The sequence below is a fragment of the Hypanus sabinus genome, chromosome 12 (genome assembly GCF_030144855.1).
Source record: "Hypanus sabinus isolate sHypSab1 chromosome 12, sHypSab1.hap1, whole genome shotgun sequence".
Lineage (NCBI taxonomy): Eukaryota > Metazoa > Chordata > Chondrichthyes > Myliobatiformes > Dasyatidae > Hypanus > Hypanus sabinus.
This window is the reverse complement of record NC_082717.1, coordinates 65432112-65450845: the sequence shown is the minus strand read 5'-3', so window position 1 is coordinate 65450845 and position 18734 is coordinate 65432112. Positions and strand designations below refer to the sequence as shown.

At 38.8% G+C, this 18734-nt stretch overlaps 1 protein-coding gene across 2 annotated transcripts in view; it reads right to left on the bottom strand.

Annotated features, from left to right (window-relative positions):
* The window catches only part of ehbp1 (EH domain binding protein 1), a 387730-nt gene that overhangs the window by 141675 nt on the left and 227321 nt on the right, over nt 1-18734 (bottom strand). For both annotated transcript variants that reach the window (XM_059986115.1, XM_059986116.1), the window contains exons 13-15: nt 16562-17497; nt 16407-16448; nt 2421-2564 (exon numbers count right to left, since the gene is read on the bottom strand). In XM_059986115.1, coding sequence (XP_059842098.1) covers nt 2421-2564; nt 16407-16448; nt 16562-17497 — 1122 coding nt within the window. The remainder of the gene's footprint in view (nt 1-2420; nt 2565-16406; nt 16449-16561; nt 17498-18734) is intronic.

The window sequence follows — 18734 nt, the reverse complement described above, 5'->3', positions numbered from 1 at the left end:
GTTGGGGCCCGAAGAGATTTTTGCATCTTCATTATGTTCAGATGAGGTACAGTACATGAGAGAGGAAGAGTATCAAAGCTATAATTTTTTCTTAAGTAGGATAGCATGCACAAGCTAGGTAATAACAAGCCAGTGAGCCTTATGACAGTGGTGTGGAAGTTACTGGAGAAAATTCTAAAAGATTAACTACTTATGTAAAGGCAGGACTGATCAGGGATAGTTAATATTACCTTATCCAGGGGAAATCCTGCTTCATTAATTTGATTGCACTTTTTGAGGAGATAAATAAGAAGATTGATGAAAGCAGGGCAGTAGACACACTCTCCATGGACCTTAGTAAAGCATTTGACAGGGCCCTACCATGAAGGCTGGCCCATAAGATTAAAGCAATGGGATCCAAGGCAAGCTAGTTGAATGAATCCAAGATTGGCTCGGGTGAGTCAGATGTCAGCGGATAAAATTTAATTCCGATGAGTATTTTGGGAAATCAACTAGGAGAGAGACACGATAAAATGCTGATGAACAGAGATCAGTCCACTGTTCCCTGAAAGTGGCTACAAGAGAAGATGGGATAATGTTAAAGGCATATACCTTCCTGAGAGGTCAAGATTCAAGATTCAATTTATTAGCAAAGGTTGTATAAATTATATAACCTTGGGATTTGCTTGCTCATAGGTGGTTATAAAGGAAGAAACCCTCAAGAACCCAATTACAGAAAAAGAAGAATAAAAATAAAAATAAAAGATCAACACTCAATGCTCAGGCACTGCTATTGCGAAAGGCTCTGGGCCAAGATGATGCCACCCAGCGAATCAGTCCAGGCCCAGGTTTCCGCCCAGCCCAAAGCCGCTCTCAAGCTCCTCAAGTCAGCTCGGCAGACAGAGTGATCCAACCTTGCCCTCGGGCCAGTTGTACTGGCACCAAGTCTTGTCTGCCTGGGCTCCAACTTCTCCTCTTAGCACCTAGAATGATCCAACCTCACAACCAAGTTAGTGGTTCGGACATCAGAACTTCATCTGCAAAGATTCCGCAACACACCATCTCCGCTCATCCCCTGAACTCGTCTTGTTTACCTCAGGAAAAGTACTTTTGGTGATGTTTTTAGATGGATTTCTTAGCATCTTAGCACTACTAGACAGCTGTCACACATGTTTGGTAGCGCCATCTTAACCAGAAGTTTACCAGAAAGGCGCTGAGAAAGGGCCAATAAACACCTTGAAGTAATATTTACTCTGCTCATGGACTGTTTGTCTCTCTCCCACCAAGGAGTAGACTACGTAGCATCCACACCAGGTCCGTAAGTCTCAAAAACAGTTACTTTTCCCAAGCAGCAAAGATGATCCACCCACTAAACCACTTCTTCACATCCACCACCACTATGTTATTATTTTCCCTCACAGTCACCTTATATACATATACTTCTGTGCTAGGCATCAATTTATGGGCAAAAATTAATCTATGTACAGACATTATCGTATGTACTTATATTCATTGTGCTTTTAAAAAATTCTGTGCTAGGCATCAATTTATGGGCAAAAATTAATCTATGTACAGACGTTATTGTATGTACTTATATTCATTGTGCTTTTAAAAAATTATTGTGATCTTTATCTTATTGTGTTTTTTTTGGTGCTGCATTAGATCCAGAGTAAAATTATTTCATTCTCTTTTACACTTGTGTACTGGAAATGACATTAAACAATCTTGAATCTCTTAAGTTGAGACATAGAATACAAAACTAGTTATTTTATATTCAAACTTTATAAAATTGTGTTTAGACCACACTAACTATTGTGTGCCTAACTATAGGAATTATGTGGTTTGTGCTGGAAAGAGTTCAGATTAGGTTCACCAGAATATTGTTTGGATTGTAGGACATTAGTTATGGTGAAAGATTGGACTGATTGGACTATCAGATACTATCACTATGTTTAAGATACATTTAGACAGATACTTGAATAGGAAAGGTATAGAAGGATACAGGCAACTTCAGGCAAAAGGGATAAGCGTAGATGGGTAAAAGGCCTATACTGACATGGCAGTCAAAGGGAACCAAACTCTATGATTATGTGATAACTCAAATATTTACAGAAGAAAGCAATTAATTGACTTAAAAAGTATTCTTCAGAAACCAAAATTTCTTTTACCTGACGTTATTCAGGATTTTACAAATTTAAAGAAATCACATGTTAGGGTAACAATAGGTTATATAGTGTATATGCTGTCCCTTAGCATTATCTGGTATAAGAGCAACATTAACCCTACAGCAAATCTATACTCAATCTATAATAATATAAAGTATAATTACTTGGTATAAAGCTTGAAAATTCAAGATGAGATGTCTTACTGTAACTAATACCACAGGGAATTTCCTTGGGCAACTAAAAATGTACTCAGTAACTGCAGCTTAGGGACATTACCTCACTCAAATGCTTGTTTTGAGTTGGTGTGATTGGTTGGAAAGCCAGTTGTTTATTTCCTGCTTTTAAAGCTGCATCCCTCCTGGCTTGCTCCAGAAGAAGTCTTGCTCGTTCTTTAAGTTCTTCTTGCCTTGTTGCTATTCTCTATGTAAAAAGAAAATCAAATGTTTGGTCATTCACACATCCATGAGCAATACTCTTATCTCTGGTGACAGGATTATGACTAAAATTATATGCTATAGTAAATAGCAAAGAATACTAAAATGTATCATGTGTCTTGGGACAATTCATTCAATATCATTTTATGATCATAAAAAAAATACAGCACAGTTTTTTATTTAAGAGAACTACCAAAACCACTCTTTTTAGTATTTTGCAGCTCAGCTGTCATAAAATACATTAAAGCCAATTAGAATTTATCCTTTCTCAACCATACCACCAGGCAGAAGGTACTGTAGCATTAGGACATTAGGTTGAAAAACAGCTTCTTCCCCCAGGCCATGAGACTACTGATCTCCCAGCTTCCCCCAAGGGTCTCAACACATATGAAGCGCCAATAGAGTTATACTGTTTATTTTTTAACTTGTGACTTAAACGCACTACATGCCAAATGTCAGTCTTCTGGAATACATGTTATTATTTCCTAATTTATTTGTGGTGATCTTACTTTATGTGTGGTGTATGAGTTATTTGTACTATGTTGTGCACCTTAGTCTATCATTTTGTTTGGTAGTATACATGCATACGGGTGAATGACAATAAATGTGAACGAATTTGAACTTTTACAGATTTCGAAAGAACATTGAACAATGCAGTACAGTATAGGCCCTTTGACCCACATTGTTGTGTCGACCTCTTAACCTACCTCAAGATCAAGCTTACCTTCCATATAGCCCTTTTTCTTTCTAAGTGTCTGTTAAATGTCCCTAATGCACTTGCCTCTACTAGCACCCTTGGCAACACATTCTACGCACTTACCACTCTCCATCTCTGGCATCTGTGCTATACTTTCCTCCAGCTACCTTAAATGTATCAGCCATTGCCACCCTGGGAAAAAAGGCACTAGCTATACTCTCCATCTTTGCCTCTTATCATCTTAAAGCGAAAAGTTCTAAGCTCAGTCAATCTTTAACTCATAAGACATGTTCTGCAATCCAGACAGCACCCTGATAAATCTTGGCAGCCTCTCTACGGTTTCCACATCCTTCCTAGAAATGGTGCTAAACACAATACTCCAAGTAAGATCCCAACCAAGGTTTTATACAGCTGCACATTACTTTGAAACCTTGAATTTAATCACTTGACTAATGAAGGTCAACACACAATATGCTTGTTTACCTTGTGCACCAACTTTGAGGGATCTACGGACTTGGACTCCAAGATCTCTATGTTCCTCCTCATGCTATGAATCCTGCCATTAACTTTGTACTTTGTCATCAAGTTTGACCTATGAGTATCACTTCACACTTTCCCAGACTGAATTCTTTCTGCCACTTTTCTGCCCAACTCTGCATCCTATTTATGTCATATTGTAACCTATGACAACCTTTTACACCATGAACAACTCCAGTAACCTTCGTGTCATCTGCAAATTTATCAACACACCTGTCCACTTCCTTATCCAAGTCATTTAGAAAAAAATCATAGCACAGGGTCCCAGAAGAGATCCTTACGGAACACCACCAACCTACAGGCAGAATAGACTCCATCCACTCACTGCTTTCTATGGCAAGCCAACTCTGAATCTATACATTCAAGTTTCCCTGGATCCTATGCCTCCTGACTTTTTGAATGAGCCCCCCACAGGAACCTTGTTGAACCCCAATGGTTCCTACACCCTCCCATCCTTTCCCAACCTCAATGGGGACAATCCCATCCAGAATTACATGCAGTACTATCTAACCAACTTCCATATTTCCATTGTGAGTTGTCCTGAAAAGATCTGCTCCCAATTTATGCTTCCAAGTTCCTGCCTAATAGCATCATAATTAGCTGTCCCCCTATTAAACACTTTCCCATACCTTCTTCACCTATCCTCGTCCAAGACCATGGTCAAGGTCATGCAATTGTTGTCACTGTCTCCAAAAAATGTTCACCCACCAAAAAGATTTGTGACCTGACCAGGTTCAATGCCTAGTAGTAGATTCAATATACCGTCTCCTCCAGTCAGTCTGTCCACATATTGTGTCAGGATTCCTTCCTGGAAACAGCTAACAAATTCTGCCCCATCTAAACCTCCTGTACTAAGGAGCTGCCAATCAATATTGGGGAAGTTGAAGTCACGATGGCAACCGTTATTTTAACACCATTCCGAAATATACTTACTGAGCTGCTCCGTATTATCTTATTGCATTGGGGGGGGGGGGGGAGAAGGTGGAGAAGCACTATAGAATGATAGAATGCTCCCAACTGAATGATAAGTTCCTTTCCTTTCTTCTTACTTCCACCCGTAATGACTCAGTGGACACCCCACCATGAAATTCTCCCTTACTGCAGCTGATTAGCAATGCCACTCCCAACTTCTTAACTTCCATGGAACATCCAGCAGCCTTTTCTGCCCTTCTGATAGTCAAGTCTGCGTAATAGCCATTACGCCGTAGTTCAACACAATGGTGATCCATGCTCTAAATTTATCACCCTTGTACCCGAGGTTTTTTCCTGCATGAAAGTAATCACAGTGCAACCCATCCAACTGACTGCATTTATGCCCTATCCACTGCCTATCCTTCCTCACAGTCTCTCTGACAATCACATCTAACTTTACACCAACTGCTTCATCATCTAACCTATCACTCTGGTTCCCATCCCTCTGCCAAACTAGTTTATACCCTCCCCATCAGCTCATGTAAACCTGCCCTCAAGAACACTGGTCCTCCTCGAGTTCAGATGAGTTAGGTACAGATAAAGGATTCCCTAGAAGAGATCCCAATCATCCACAAATCTGCTCCCTGCACAAATTCTTCAGCCACGATTCACCTGCAATCCCGAGATTACTACCTTGAGATTTTGCTTTTCAGCTTCCTTCCTAGCTCCCAATATTCACTCTTCCCTTTTCCTAGCTATGTCATTGGTACCATGTTTAACAGGCTGGCTCCCCCCCTCCCCCCAACCCTTTTAAGAGTGCTATGGACACAATCTGAGATGTCCTTGACTCTGGCAACTGGGAAGCAACATGCATTTAGTCTCTTTCACTTCCACAGAATTCCTTGTCTGCTCGCCTAACTATTGAATCCCATATGACCACCGCTCTTCTCTTCCCTTCTGAGCCAGACTCAGTCCCCTGTTACTGCCGTTTTCCCCTAGTAGGTTGCACTGCTCCCACCCCAGCCCTTCAAAGAAGTATACTTGTTATGAGGGGAATTCATGGGTACTCTGCACTGTCTGCCTCTCCTGACAGTCACCCAGCTACCTACCTCCTGCAACTAAGGTGTTAATGCGCCCCTGTAGCTCCTATCTATCAACTCCTCATTCTCCTAAATGATCCATAAGTCATCTGACTCCCTAATGTGGTCTCCTAGTAGTTACAAGCTGGATGAACTTGTTGCAGATGCAGCTGTCAGGGACACTAGACCCTGACTTTCCACATCATACAAGAAAGAGGAGCACACCATTGCCCTGGGTTCCCTTCTTCCCAGACTACCAAAAGTTTCAACATTTTGCTTATTTAAAATTTGGAACTCAACAATTTGAAACTGAAATTGAATTGAATTTCTTCAAACTTGTGTTCATTAATGAATAAGACCATTTAATCAAAGCTGATGTATGAAAATTGTTCAAAAGAATTAAACACTGAGTTGCTTACAGTCTTGGTCTAGGCTTTCTGAGGAGTGAGGTGGATATGTTCAGCATTCTACATGTATCACTAACCCTCATTTAACATGTAGTACAGTTTATTTGAATTTCACATGACTAAAAAGCTAATGAGGATGAAATAGATGAGAGAAAACTGACAAGCTATATCAAAATAAGTTGCAAAACATCTATGATATACAAAAGGAATAGTTAGGAAAACTGTGGAATCCCTGAGAAAGAGAGACAGGGAAATTAATAATGAGAAACAAGGAAATGGCAGTAAATTAATCCAATACTTTTCATCAATATTCAGTGGATGTTACTGTAAATACTGCAAAGATGAGCTAGTATTCAAACAGCATGGATGAACTTGAAATTCTTATCACGAGAGATAGGTATTCAATCATCTAATGAGACTAAAGACAGACAAGTTGCCAACATCCAATGACTTGGACAGAAGGACTTTATAAGAAATGGTTGCAGAAAGTGAAGCAATTGGTTGAACTTTTTTCAAATTTCAATTAGTTGTAGGATGGGAAAACTACAAAATCAATTCTCTTTTTTAAGAATAGTGTGAGACAAAAAGCAGAAAACTATAGGTCTGTCAAAATAACTTCAGCCACTGGCAAGATGAATCAGGACAAAAGTGCCAGTCATTTAGAAAAGCTTGCTGTAATTAAATCGAGTCAACATCATCTTACAGAAGGTAAATCATATTTTATAAATTTGTCAGTGTTTCAAAGATATAACAAGCAGAAACAACAGAAATAATCTACAGGTACTGTGCATTTGGATTTCCAGAAGACATCTAACAAGATATCACATAAAAAACAAATGCACAAGCTCAGAGCTCATGGTGTAGGCAGAAGAGTCTTAACACGGACTGAAAAAGGTTATTATACAAAAGCCAGAAAAAGATTATTTTATTCAAGCTGGTAGGGTGTATCTCAAGGATAAAACAAATGTAGTAACTCAAGGATAAATTCTTGGCTCTAAATGATCTACTACTTATTTTAATGACCTGGAGGACCGAATGCAAGGTACCCAAGTCTGCTGAAGACACAAAAATAGATGGAAGGTCAAGATGCAATGATGATATCTAGACACTGCAACAGGATATAGGTAGATAGAATGTGTAGGGGAAAGTTTGGTGTGGAGTTTAATATGAGAAAATGAGGTCACACACTTCAGTAAGAGGAGTCATTAGGTAGACCATCATCTAAAAGGTGAGGAATTGCTAATAAATACAGAGAGATCGATTATTTTTGTGCATGAATCACAATTAGGTAGGTGCATTGAATAGTCAAGAAAGTAAATGGCATACTGACACTTATTGCATAGGACCTGAACGCTAGAAACAGGAAAGTATTGCTACAATTGTACAGGTTGTTGATGAAGCCACACCTATGATAACATTCTTTGTTTTAGTCTTCTTATTTAGAAAAAAACTGGAGGCAGTCAATTAGATATTCCACAGGTTTAGTTGAGGGATGAAAGGGTTGTTCTATTACTAGCAGCTATGTTTGTTGGACCAGTATTCTTAGCAGTTAGGGGAAATGAGGGGATGATCTTATGAAACATACAAAATCCTAACAGCACTTAAGAGGGTAGAAGGGGAACACTTTTAGAAGATGGTGGTCATTTTTCATATTTTCTTGCAGAGAAGAATCATCAAAATGTTCCTTGGATTGGAGGAATTCAGTTATGGGAAGAAAACTGGACAGTCTGGGTTTGTTTTCCTTGGAATGAAGGAGGCTGAGAGGAGACCTTTTAGAGGTATATAAAATATTAAGAGGGATAGAATAAATTGTCATAATCTGTTTGCCATGGTAGGGTTATTAAAAACAAGAGAGCATCACTGTAAGGAGAGATCTCTTTCTAAAGGGATCTTTTTAAAACCAGATTGATTGGTATCTGAAATGCACTGTTAGAGGAGGTGGAAGAATCAGATCACTATCTGTAAGAGTTTCGGAAAGACACTTGAATAGGCAACAACGTAATGTGGATAAATGGTATTATTGCAGGTGGGCAAGAACACTGGCATGGACATGGTGGGCTGAACACTCTGCTTCTGTGCAGCTGAACTCTGTGACTCGATGAGCGTACACATGCATTTTGAAATGACCAGGAAATTGAGGGCTGTGGAGAACTGGCAAAGAAAAGGAGTTGAGATCTGGAGCAGAGAAGGCATTATCATGTTTGAGAGGAAGGCAGTTAATTCTGTTCCTTTTATCTTGTACAGAATTCAATAGATGAAGGTCCACTGAATAAGTAGGCTCAAAAGTGGAAAAATGGAATAATCATAAGAATACAGATTGATAAATCTACTCTGTTATAATGCTCGTTTGTAATTCTGATTCTCTATTTTATTTCTAATTGACAAATCAGGTAATTAAAAAAAAAGTAATAGTCATGAGACGTGATTTACACTTTTGCCATCAGGCTTCAAGGCCGTGCCTCATGTTCCAAGCAAAGCACCACTATGTAAGTAGCACCATGCTATCTAATGTTGTTTTATTAATAAGATTGATTTCAGGATTTAAACTGGAGAAAAGACTTAACTATTAAATTTTTAAAAAATATTTCATATTGAAGAAAGATTGAAATAAAGATATCAATTTATGCTCCCATTATTCCAGACAAGTTACTTGTAAATTTTTAACTAAAAGCTAAACAGACTGAAGAAATAAAATGGGGGGATGCACGTCATCTAATAGCGATCTCTAAAGCATCTTCATGAAGTGTCAAGCAAGTGCATGGGTTCACGAATTGCCTATTTCTCTACAGTGAGGTGGTTTGCACAAGTAGAATGTGAATCCATAAAGTAAATTTTACATTTAATTTTCATCAGTTAGCACAGGACTATGATTCTGCATAAGATAAACACCGTGTGATTTGCTGGTGGGTGTGGTTATGTGGAAAAATATTTCACAAAATAAGCAATAAAAATGAGCTGCTCTTTGGGGTGCTTAATTTTCTCAAAACAGATAGACTGCTCTATTCCTAAAGACATATAACCAGTTAAATATATTGTATTGTTCACTCCTAATCAGCAACAACTACAAAAGAAAATTATTTGCATCATGATTTACTGCATAATCTCGTGAACAGTTTGTTTTCTTTTCCAAAGATTGTAACTTCAACTAATTACCTTTATTTACTTCTTTTACTGTTTGCTCAATAAAGGTCGCTAAAGTTTTATGTAATCTAACTCTACTCTCTTTCAAAAGCAGACCCTGCAAAACAGATAATCTCATACTCTAGGATTCAATTCCATTAGCCATTGCTCTGGCCGACTTACAAACTGAAATATATCATCTGTGGCCTAAGACTACCCTTTCTCAACAGTGTCAATTTTCCTCTCATCAGAAAATTTACCAAACATATTTCCTAATCTAATGTATTAACATATACAGCAAAAAGAATCCCAGCACTGATCTTTCAGGCTTTACTATCACCCTCTGTCTTTCTATAACTAAATCAACTATGGATCCAATTTTGCTTTAAGCCTGTCTAACTTTCCTTTTGGATCAGCCTTCCATAAAGGTCAATTGAAGTCCATGTATACCACATCAACCATGCTGTACTCAAAACATTCATATCTTCAAAAAAAAAAACACTATCAGTCAGACCAGTATCTCCCACCAACAAATCCATGCTGATATTCCTCTGCTTTTCCAAGTGCAGATTAATTCTGCACCTCAGATTTTTTTTTTCAAAGTATTAAGCTAGAGAGAGTACTAAAAAGATTTAAGAGAATGGTACCAGGACTGGAGAGTTTGAGTTTTTAAGACAGGCTGGATAAACTATCACTTTTTACCTCCAGAGCAGTGGTTCCCAACGTGGGGCGCACGCCCCACAGGGGGGTAATTTGATTTTTAAGGGGTCAATTCGAGAATGAGTTATTAACAGTGAATTTTTTCTAGTAAGTTTGTGTGAGTATGAGTGTGTGTGCGAGTTAATACATATGTGTATATACAGTATGCATACATAAAAATACTTGTGTGTATGTACATGTGTAATTGTGTATGTACTGTATATATAGTGTATCACCATCATTACAACCATCAAATGGCTTTCATAATTAACTTAATGAATTGACTGATGTAGGAAGGAACGAATGAACAAGTCCAAACGTGTAAGAAACTCGTACGAGGACGCACCAATGCTGCTTTTTGCAGTAGCTTTCGGTTCTTGGTAGTGTGAAGGTGTGTACATTGCATCATCTCTTTTAAACGGTGTATCTGTCTTTGTATGCTGTAGAAACGAATTGGCATCGTTTTATTTATTTATTTATTTATTTATTTATTATTATTATTGTTTTAATATCACTTAATGTTCTTTTTTTTTACTATTTCTTAGTAATTTCTTCCTCAGAACTTTAACAGTCCTTTGGTTCTTTTATTTTTCTCTTTCATGAATGCCATGTTCTTTGGAAGCTTGTTTAAACCAAGTTAATGGTCTTTTAGGCTTCCTCCAGGTGAATAGGAGTTCACTTTTTGAATAATAAGAATTATATATCACCACAGGGGGCATCAGGATTTTAGAGGTGATTAGATGGGGCATGGCCAAAAAAAGGTTGGGAACCACTGCTCTAGAGCATACAATACCGAGGTGTGACCTTAAAGAAGGTTATAATCATGAAGGCATAAATAAGGTGAATAGCCAGTTTTCTCCCAGGTCAAGGAGGTAGTCCATAGTCCATAACTGGAGCAAATAGGTTTAAAGTGAAATGGTAAAGATTTCAATGGGATCAGAAGGGCAATTTCTTTTCATACAAAGGATGGTACATATGTGGAACAAGCTGCCAGAGGAAGTGGTAGAGGACATACAATTGCAGCATTATGACTGGTAGGTACATGGATAGGGAGCTTTAGAGGGAGAAAAGTTGAATGCAGGCAAGCAAGTGCATACCAGTTAGGGCACCAAGGTAGAGTAGTGGTTAGCACAATGCTTTACAATACAGGTGACTCGGGTTCAATTCCTGCTACCGCTCTGTAAAGAGTTTGTACATTCTCTCAATGGCTGTGTGGGTATCCTCCAGGTGCTCTGGTTTCCTCCCTCAGTCCAAAGTTCAGTCCCACAGTACTGGATGGATAGTCATTAACCAGTCATTGTAAATTACCTTGTGATTAGGGTTTGATTAAATCAGGGGATTACTAGGCAGTGCAACTCAAAGGGCCAGAAGGACCTGCTCTGTGCTGTATCTCAGTAAGTAAATAAATATGGGATTAGCTCAGTCAGGCACCTTGGTTGGCATGGATGAGTTGGGCCAAAGGGATTGTTTTCCCTACCACTGACTTTATCCTTTCTGTCACTCTTTCTGTCCTCTAGTCATATTGCACCTCATCTGTGGCCAGCAGAGATTTAAATATTTTTGGCAGTTATTACCCCTCAACCATCAGCTTCTTGAATCAAAACAGTTAACTTCTCTCACCCTAATATAGAATTGATTCCACAACCAATGGACTCATTTTCAAGGACTCTACAACTTGTTCTCTATACTTATTACATAATTATTTGTTTTTTTTTGTATTTGCTCAATCTATGGTCTTTTACACATTGGTTGTTTGTCTTTATGTAGTTTTTCATTGATTCTATTGTGTTTCTTTATATTTACCGTAAATACTCACAAGAAAATGAATTTCAGGATTGATATATATGGTGACATATATGCACTTTAATAATGGATTCACTTTGAACTTTGAAATATTTCCGACAATCTCCTCCATTGCCTCATTAGCAGCCTGTACTAGACATGTTTTATTATTTTTTATGTACCTGTATACTGAGATACAGTGAAAAGCTTTTTAAAAAAAAATGTACTACCCAGTCGAATTATATCATATGCAAGTACATCTTGATACTAAAAAAGAAAACAGCATGCAGAACCGGGTCAGGTCACAGATCTGTCAGTGGGTGAGCATCTGGGGGACAGTGATCACCGCTCCCTGACCTTTAGCATTATCATGGAAAAAGACAGAATCAGAGAGAACAGGAAAATTTTTAACTGGGGAAGGGCAAATTATGAGGCTATAAGGCTAGAACTTGCGGGTGTGAATTGGGATGATGTTTTTGAAGGAAAATGTACTATGGACATGTGGTCAATGTTTAAGGATATCTTGCAGGATGTTAGGGGTAAGTTTGTCTCGGTGAGGAAGATAAAGAAATGGTAGGGTGAAGGAACCATGGGTGACAATTGAAGTGGAAAATCTAGTCAGGTGGAAGAAGGCAGCATACATGAGGTTTAGGAAGCAAGGATCAGATGGGTCTATTGAGGAATATAGGGTAGCAAGAAAGGAGCTTAAGAAGGGGCTAAGAAGAGCAAGAAGGGGGCATGAAAAGGCCTTGGCGAGTAGGGTAAAGGAAAACCCCAAGGCATTCTTCAGTTATGTGAAGAACAAAAGGATGACAGGAGTGAAGGTAGGACCGATTAGAGATAAAAGTGGGAAGATGTGCCTGATGGCTGTGGAAGTGAGCAAGGTCCTCAATGAATACTTCTTTTCGGTATTCACCACTGAGAGGGAACTTGATGATGGTGAGGACAATATGAGTGAGGTTGATGTTCTGGAGCATGTTGTAATTAAGGGAGAGGAGGTGTTGGGAGTTGTTAAAATACATCAGGACGGATAAGTCCCCGGGGCCTGACGGAATATTCCCCAGGCTGCTCCACAAGGCAAGGGAAGAGATTGCTAAGCCTCTGGCTAGGATCTTTATGTCCTCGTTGTCCTCGGGAATAGTACCAGAGGATTGGAGAAAGGCGAATGTTGTCCCCTTGTTCAAAAAAGGTAGTAGGGATAGTCCAGGTAATTACAGACCAGTGAGCCTTACGTCTGTGGTGGAAAAGCTGTTGAAAAAGATTCTTAGAGATAAGATCTATGGGCATTTAGAGAATCATGGTCTGATCAGGGACAGTCAGCATGGCTTTGTGAAGGGCAGATTGTGCCTAACAAGCCTGATGGAGTTCTTTGAGGAGGTGACCAGGCATATAGATGAGGGTAGTGCAGTGGATGTGATCTACATGGATTTTAGTAAGGCATTTGACAAGGTTCCACATGGTAGGCTTATTCAGAAAGTCAGAAGGCATGGGATCCAGGGAAGTTTGGCCAGGTGGATTCAGAATTGGCTTGCCTGCAGAAGGCAGAGGGTCGTGGTGGAGGGAGTACATTCAGATTGGAGGGTTGTGACTAGTGGTGTCCCACAAGGATCTGTTCTGGGACCTCTACTTTTCGTGATTTTTATTAAAGACCTGGATGTGGGGGTAGAAGGGTGGGTTGGCAAGTTTGCAAAAGATACAAAGGTTGGTGGTGTTGTAGATAGTGTTGAGGATTGTCGAAGATTGCAGACATACATTGATAGGATGCAGAAGTGGGCTGAGAAGTGGCAGATAGAGTGAGGTGGTACACTTCGGAAGGACAAACTCCAAGGTAGAGTACAAAGTAAATGGCAGGATACTTGGTAGTGTGGAGGAGCAGAGAGATCTGGGGGTACATGTCCACAGATCCCTGAAAATTGCCTCACAGGTAGATAGGGTAGTTAAGAAAGCTTATGGGGTGTTAGCTTTCATAAGTCAAGGGATAGAGTTTAAGAGACGCGATGTAATGATGCAGCTCTATAAAACTCTAGTTAGGCCACACTTGGAGTACTGTGTCCAGTTCTGGTCGCCTCATTATAGGAAGGATGTAGAAGCATTGGAAAGGGTACAGAGGAGATTTACCAGGACGCTGCCTGGTTTAGAGAGTATGGATTATGATCAGAGATTAAGGGAGCTAGGGCTTTACTCTTTGGAGAGAAGGAGGATGAGAGGAGACATGATAGAGGTGTACAAAATATTTAGAGGAATAGACAGAGTGGACAGTCGGCGCCTCTTCCCCAGGGCACCACTGCTCAGTACAAGAGGACATGGCTTTAAGGTAAGGGGAGGGAAGTTCAAGGGGGATATTAGAGGAAGGTTTTTCACTCAGAGAGTGGTTGGTGCGTGGAATGCACTGCCTGAGTCAGTGGTGGAGGCAGATACACTAGTGAAATTTAAGAGACTATTAGACAGGTATATGAAGGAATTTAAGGTGGGGGGTTACATGGGAGGCAGGGTTTGAGGGTCGGCACAACATTGTGGGCCGAAGAGCCTGTAATGTGCTGTACTATTCTATGTTCTATGTTCAGAAGATAATGTTGCAGCTACAGTATAAGTGCAGAACAGGTAAACAAATAAGTTACAAGGGCCTCAAAGAGGTAGATTGGGAAATCAAAAATTCAGGCTCTGGGAATTTACCCAACTCAATGCCTGCCAAGATGTGAAACTGGATCATATTCATCTGGATTCTGATTCTGTGTAAAATATTCTCAATCAGAGAGATTTAACTTGAGACAAGACTTAAGAAAAATGATATGCTTTTTGGCACTTCCATTTTGAGGTAAACTACCTTGCTTGGCAATGAATGCTAATTGCAAATACCACAAAACTGGACCAAAGAATTAACTTTCTTTATATGGGATGTGTATAAATCATCTGACTCTGCTATTAACTTAATATTATGATAACATTGTGGAATTGGATAATTAATTCATTTGCTTTGGCCATGGTAAATAACAAGTTAACATTCAATTGCATTTTCAGAGTCATTGAGCCTGACATGAAGAATTAGTGACAGTATAAGCAATATAAAACACTGATGGATGTTTTAGTTCTCCATTGATTATCGATTGTTGTTGGTAACAGAACATTTTGCCTCTGATCAGAGCACACATCTAGCACTGATTACGTTTTTAGAGATACAACCTGGTGTCCAGCCCAACAAGGCCACACGGCCAAATTACACCCATGTAACCAATTAACCGAACAACCCGTAGGTCTTTTGAATGTGGGAGGGAATCAGAGCACTTAGAAGAAACCCACACAGTCACAGGGACTCCTTACAGTGGTTGAATTGAACTCGGGTTCTTGCCGTTATAATAGTTCCAATCTCTGTATTAAAAATATATTTCTGACATCCCCCCTATACTTTCCTCCAATCATCTTAAAATTATGCCCTGTCAAATTAGCCATTTCTGCCCTGGGAAAAAGTCTCTGGCTCTCCACTCGATCTAAGCGTCTTATTATATTGTACATTGTACTATCAATTCACCTCTCACCCATCCTCCTTCACTCCAAAGAGAAAAGCCCCAGCTCACTCAGTCTTTCCTCATAAGGTCTCTAATCCAGGCAGCATCCTGGTAAATCTCCTCTGTACCCTCTGTCAAGTTTCCATAACCTTCCTGTAATGAACCAACTGGAACTGAATCCAACATTTCAAATGTGGTCTAACCAGCATTTTATAGAGTTGTAACATTACCTCACGGCTCTTGAATTCCCCAACTAATGAAAGCCAACACACATTTTGCCTTCTTACCAACCTTATCAACTTATGTGGCCACTTTGACGAATCTACAGAAATGAACTCCAAGATCCCTCTGTTCCTTCACATTGCTCAGAATTCTGCCATTAGCCCTATATTCTGCCTTCACATTCAACCTTACAAAGTGAATCACTTCACACTTTTTCATGTTGAACTCAATCTGTCTGATTAAACTCAATCAGATCTCAATCTGCAATTCCTCAATGTCCTGTTGTAACTACAACAACATGAACCTTCATGTGTTCTGCAAAATTATTAACGCACCCTTCCACTTCCTCATCTAAATTGTTTGCAGAAATCACAAAGAGCAAGGGTCCCTGAACAGATCCCTGTGGAATAACACTGGCCACTGAGCTAAAGGCAAAATACACTCCATCTAGAACCACCCTCGGCTTTCTATGGGCCATTACACTAACAGCTATGCTACTGTGATATCCCGATGATGCTCCCCATTTATGGATTCTGCTTACTCCTCTTTCATTTTCCTTTCCTGCAACCGAGTACCCTGAATTCAATTGAAAGTAGAGATGAGAGTGGTGCAGGGGTGTGTGAATAAAAGTCTAAATTTGGATCCTTTCAATGCCAATTTATACAGTGCAGTCTCAATTGGATGTTCCAGGTTTGTTCTGGCAAATGTCGAAGAATGTCTGATAGTATAAAGAGGAAATGATTATCCAAATTGTAGACTAGAGGAATATTCTGATGTACCTACTTTAAAAGCAAACTTTAGCCTAAAAGAATCAACAAATTATATGAACCAATTCAGTAAGCAAGCTCATTATCGTAGTCTTTCTCTCACCTTTTCTTCAGTGACTTCTTCCATTTGTCGGGAAGAGTTGAGCTAAACCCCAAAGAAGAAAAAAAGTAAATGATGGCTTTTCTTACAAAAAAAAGAATGAATGAATTAATAAAATTTTCAGAGCAAACTGTATCTGATAGAAAATTCAGCCTTGCCTCTACATTTTGGTTCTGTTGACCTGAATGATTCAAATGTGTGCTGACATTTTCTGCTGATGGTTCATTTTCTGAATATTGCAATGTTGCAGGTTTTTTCTTAATGAGATCTGTATCCCTGTTGTAACAGAAACCCAATTTATGGACTGGAGGTGTGATGGCTCTTCGAACAGGAGAACTGGGTTCTGGACTTCTGCTCTTTGTACTCTCTGAATACTGAGGCTTCCCATGCTCATGGTCATAGCTGCCACTAGTGTTTCCTGAAATTTTGTGTCTTTCTGTTACAGTATCTTCATATACAGGTGATGGTACTTTATATTCCTTTTCATCACTGTCATTTGACAAGTCATTTAGGACAGTAGTATCTACTTTCAATAGTTTTCTTTTGTTAAATGACGGCAGTACTTTCTCTTGTGGCAGTGATTCTTCTATGTTTTCATTTTTTCTGTTATCCTCCAATGCAGAACTTCTTACACTATTCTGTTCATGAAGGTTATGAATATGCACCTCAGCATCAGTTTTAGTTCTTTGTGAGGAAGATATTGTTGCATTTATATTCAAATGACCATCAGTTGTCTGATGTTGACTTTGTGACTCGCCAGCAACATCACTGATGAAGATAGCTTTTTCCTGAGATGAAGCATCAAGTAAAATGTCACTAGGCTGTGGTGCAACTGGTTTAACTTCATTTATCTCTGCATAAAATTGCTCCTGATCAATAGAGCTGTTTGTATCAGTTTCAAAGTTACCAACTTTGTATTTGCTTTTACTGCTGTTTTCTTCAATCTGCACAACATTTAGTTCCTCCCCACTGAAATGTGCCCTTATTTGATAAAGGTAGGTCATAACAGACAGTTTATCAGGAATGGCCAACAAAACCATATCAGCAGGCTCCAATAAACGTGATATTCCCAGGCTTGCAAAACCATCATAAGCCTATGAAAGACAATAGCAGCAATTAGTCATTGTGATTGTTAGAATAACTTTATGCAGCTGAAATATTTGTAACAAATAAAATTATACAAAAAGACCGCATTCATTAGTTCAATAGTAATCAACAAGCTTTGTTTTATTAATCTATATGCCATTTCAAATTTGTAAATGATTTTGTTATTTCATGTTGACTTGCTCTATGTACCTGGATACTATGACACAGAATTGCAAAGAAACATTTTTGTGCAATATGTTTGGAGACTTCGCAAAATTATAGTTTCTTTTCTGCAAGTTATAATGGGTAAATTACACAATACATTCATGTTGCACACATGCAAGTCTATAAATTAAATCATACTTTGTTTGAGTGTACCAGTGCAACAAAATGTACAAAAAGATCTTTGCATCTGACCTTCAAGGAAAGAAACTCATCACATTAATACATAAATTTCCTATCAATGATCCCAGAGAAAAAGTAAAAAGAAAATCAAGAGTTTATGCACGATTTGATTATAATACAGTTGTAGATTATGTCACTAACACAATTAGGGCAATGCTAATTACTTGTTACACTTCCCTGGTATTAATTTATTCTTCAAATGAAAACAATTTTTATAAATGCATGATTAACAATCCAAAACAACCAGACACATTTTTGAAAAAGGAAGAGATAAACAGGTTATCAAGACCAAGGAAGAACATCAATATAAGCCTGCTTGTAGTAAAAACTATTTATATAGCATTTGAAACATTGCTTAAAATACAATGCACATAGGCCTCTGAGACAATTAAAGGAGGATCATGTAAAGCTTCAAGATGAATTACAAAGTGTGGTTTAAGGGTGGAGAATAAAAGGAGAAAGAGGACTTAAGATTTTAGCCTGTTGGAGCTAGATAGTGGTAAGGGAAATAAAATGATGCAAAGATTTCCAAGGGAAGGTTGAAATGCAGAGTTGAGCTCGCAATCAGATCAGCCATGATATTATTAAATGGTACTGCAAGCTTGAGGGGCCAATCCCTGCTTTTACTTTTTATAGCTGTATGCATTTAATGAGGAGCAAACAAGCAAACAAATGGAGAAATTGAAGAAAAGGTAGACAAGGTTGTAAAGAAGCCTTTTGGCATCCTGGCATTCCTAAATCAAAGTATTGAGTTTCGGAGTTGGGATGTTATGGTGAGGTTGTATAAAACATTGGTGAGGCCAAATTTGGAGTATTGTGTACAGTTCTGGTCACCTAACT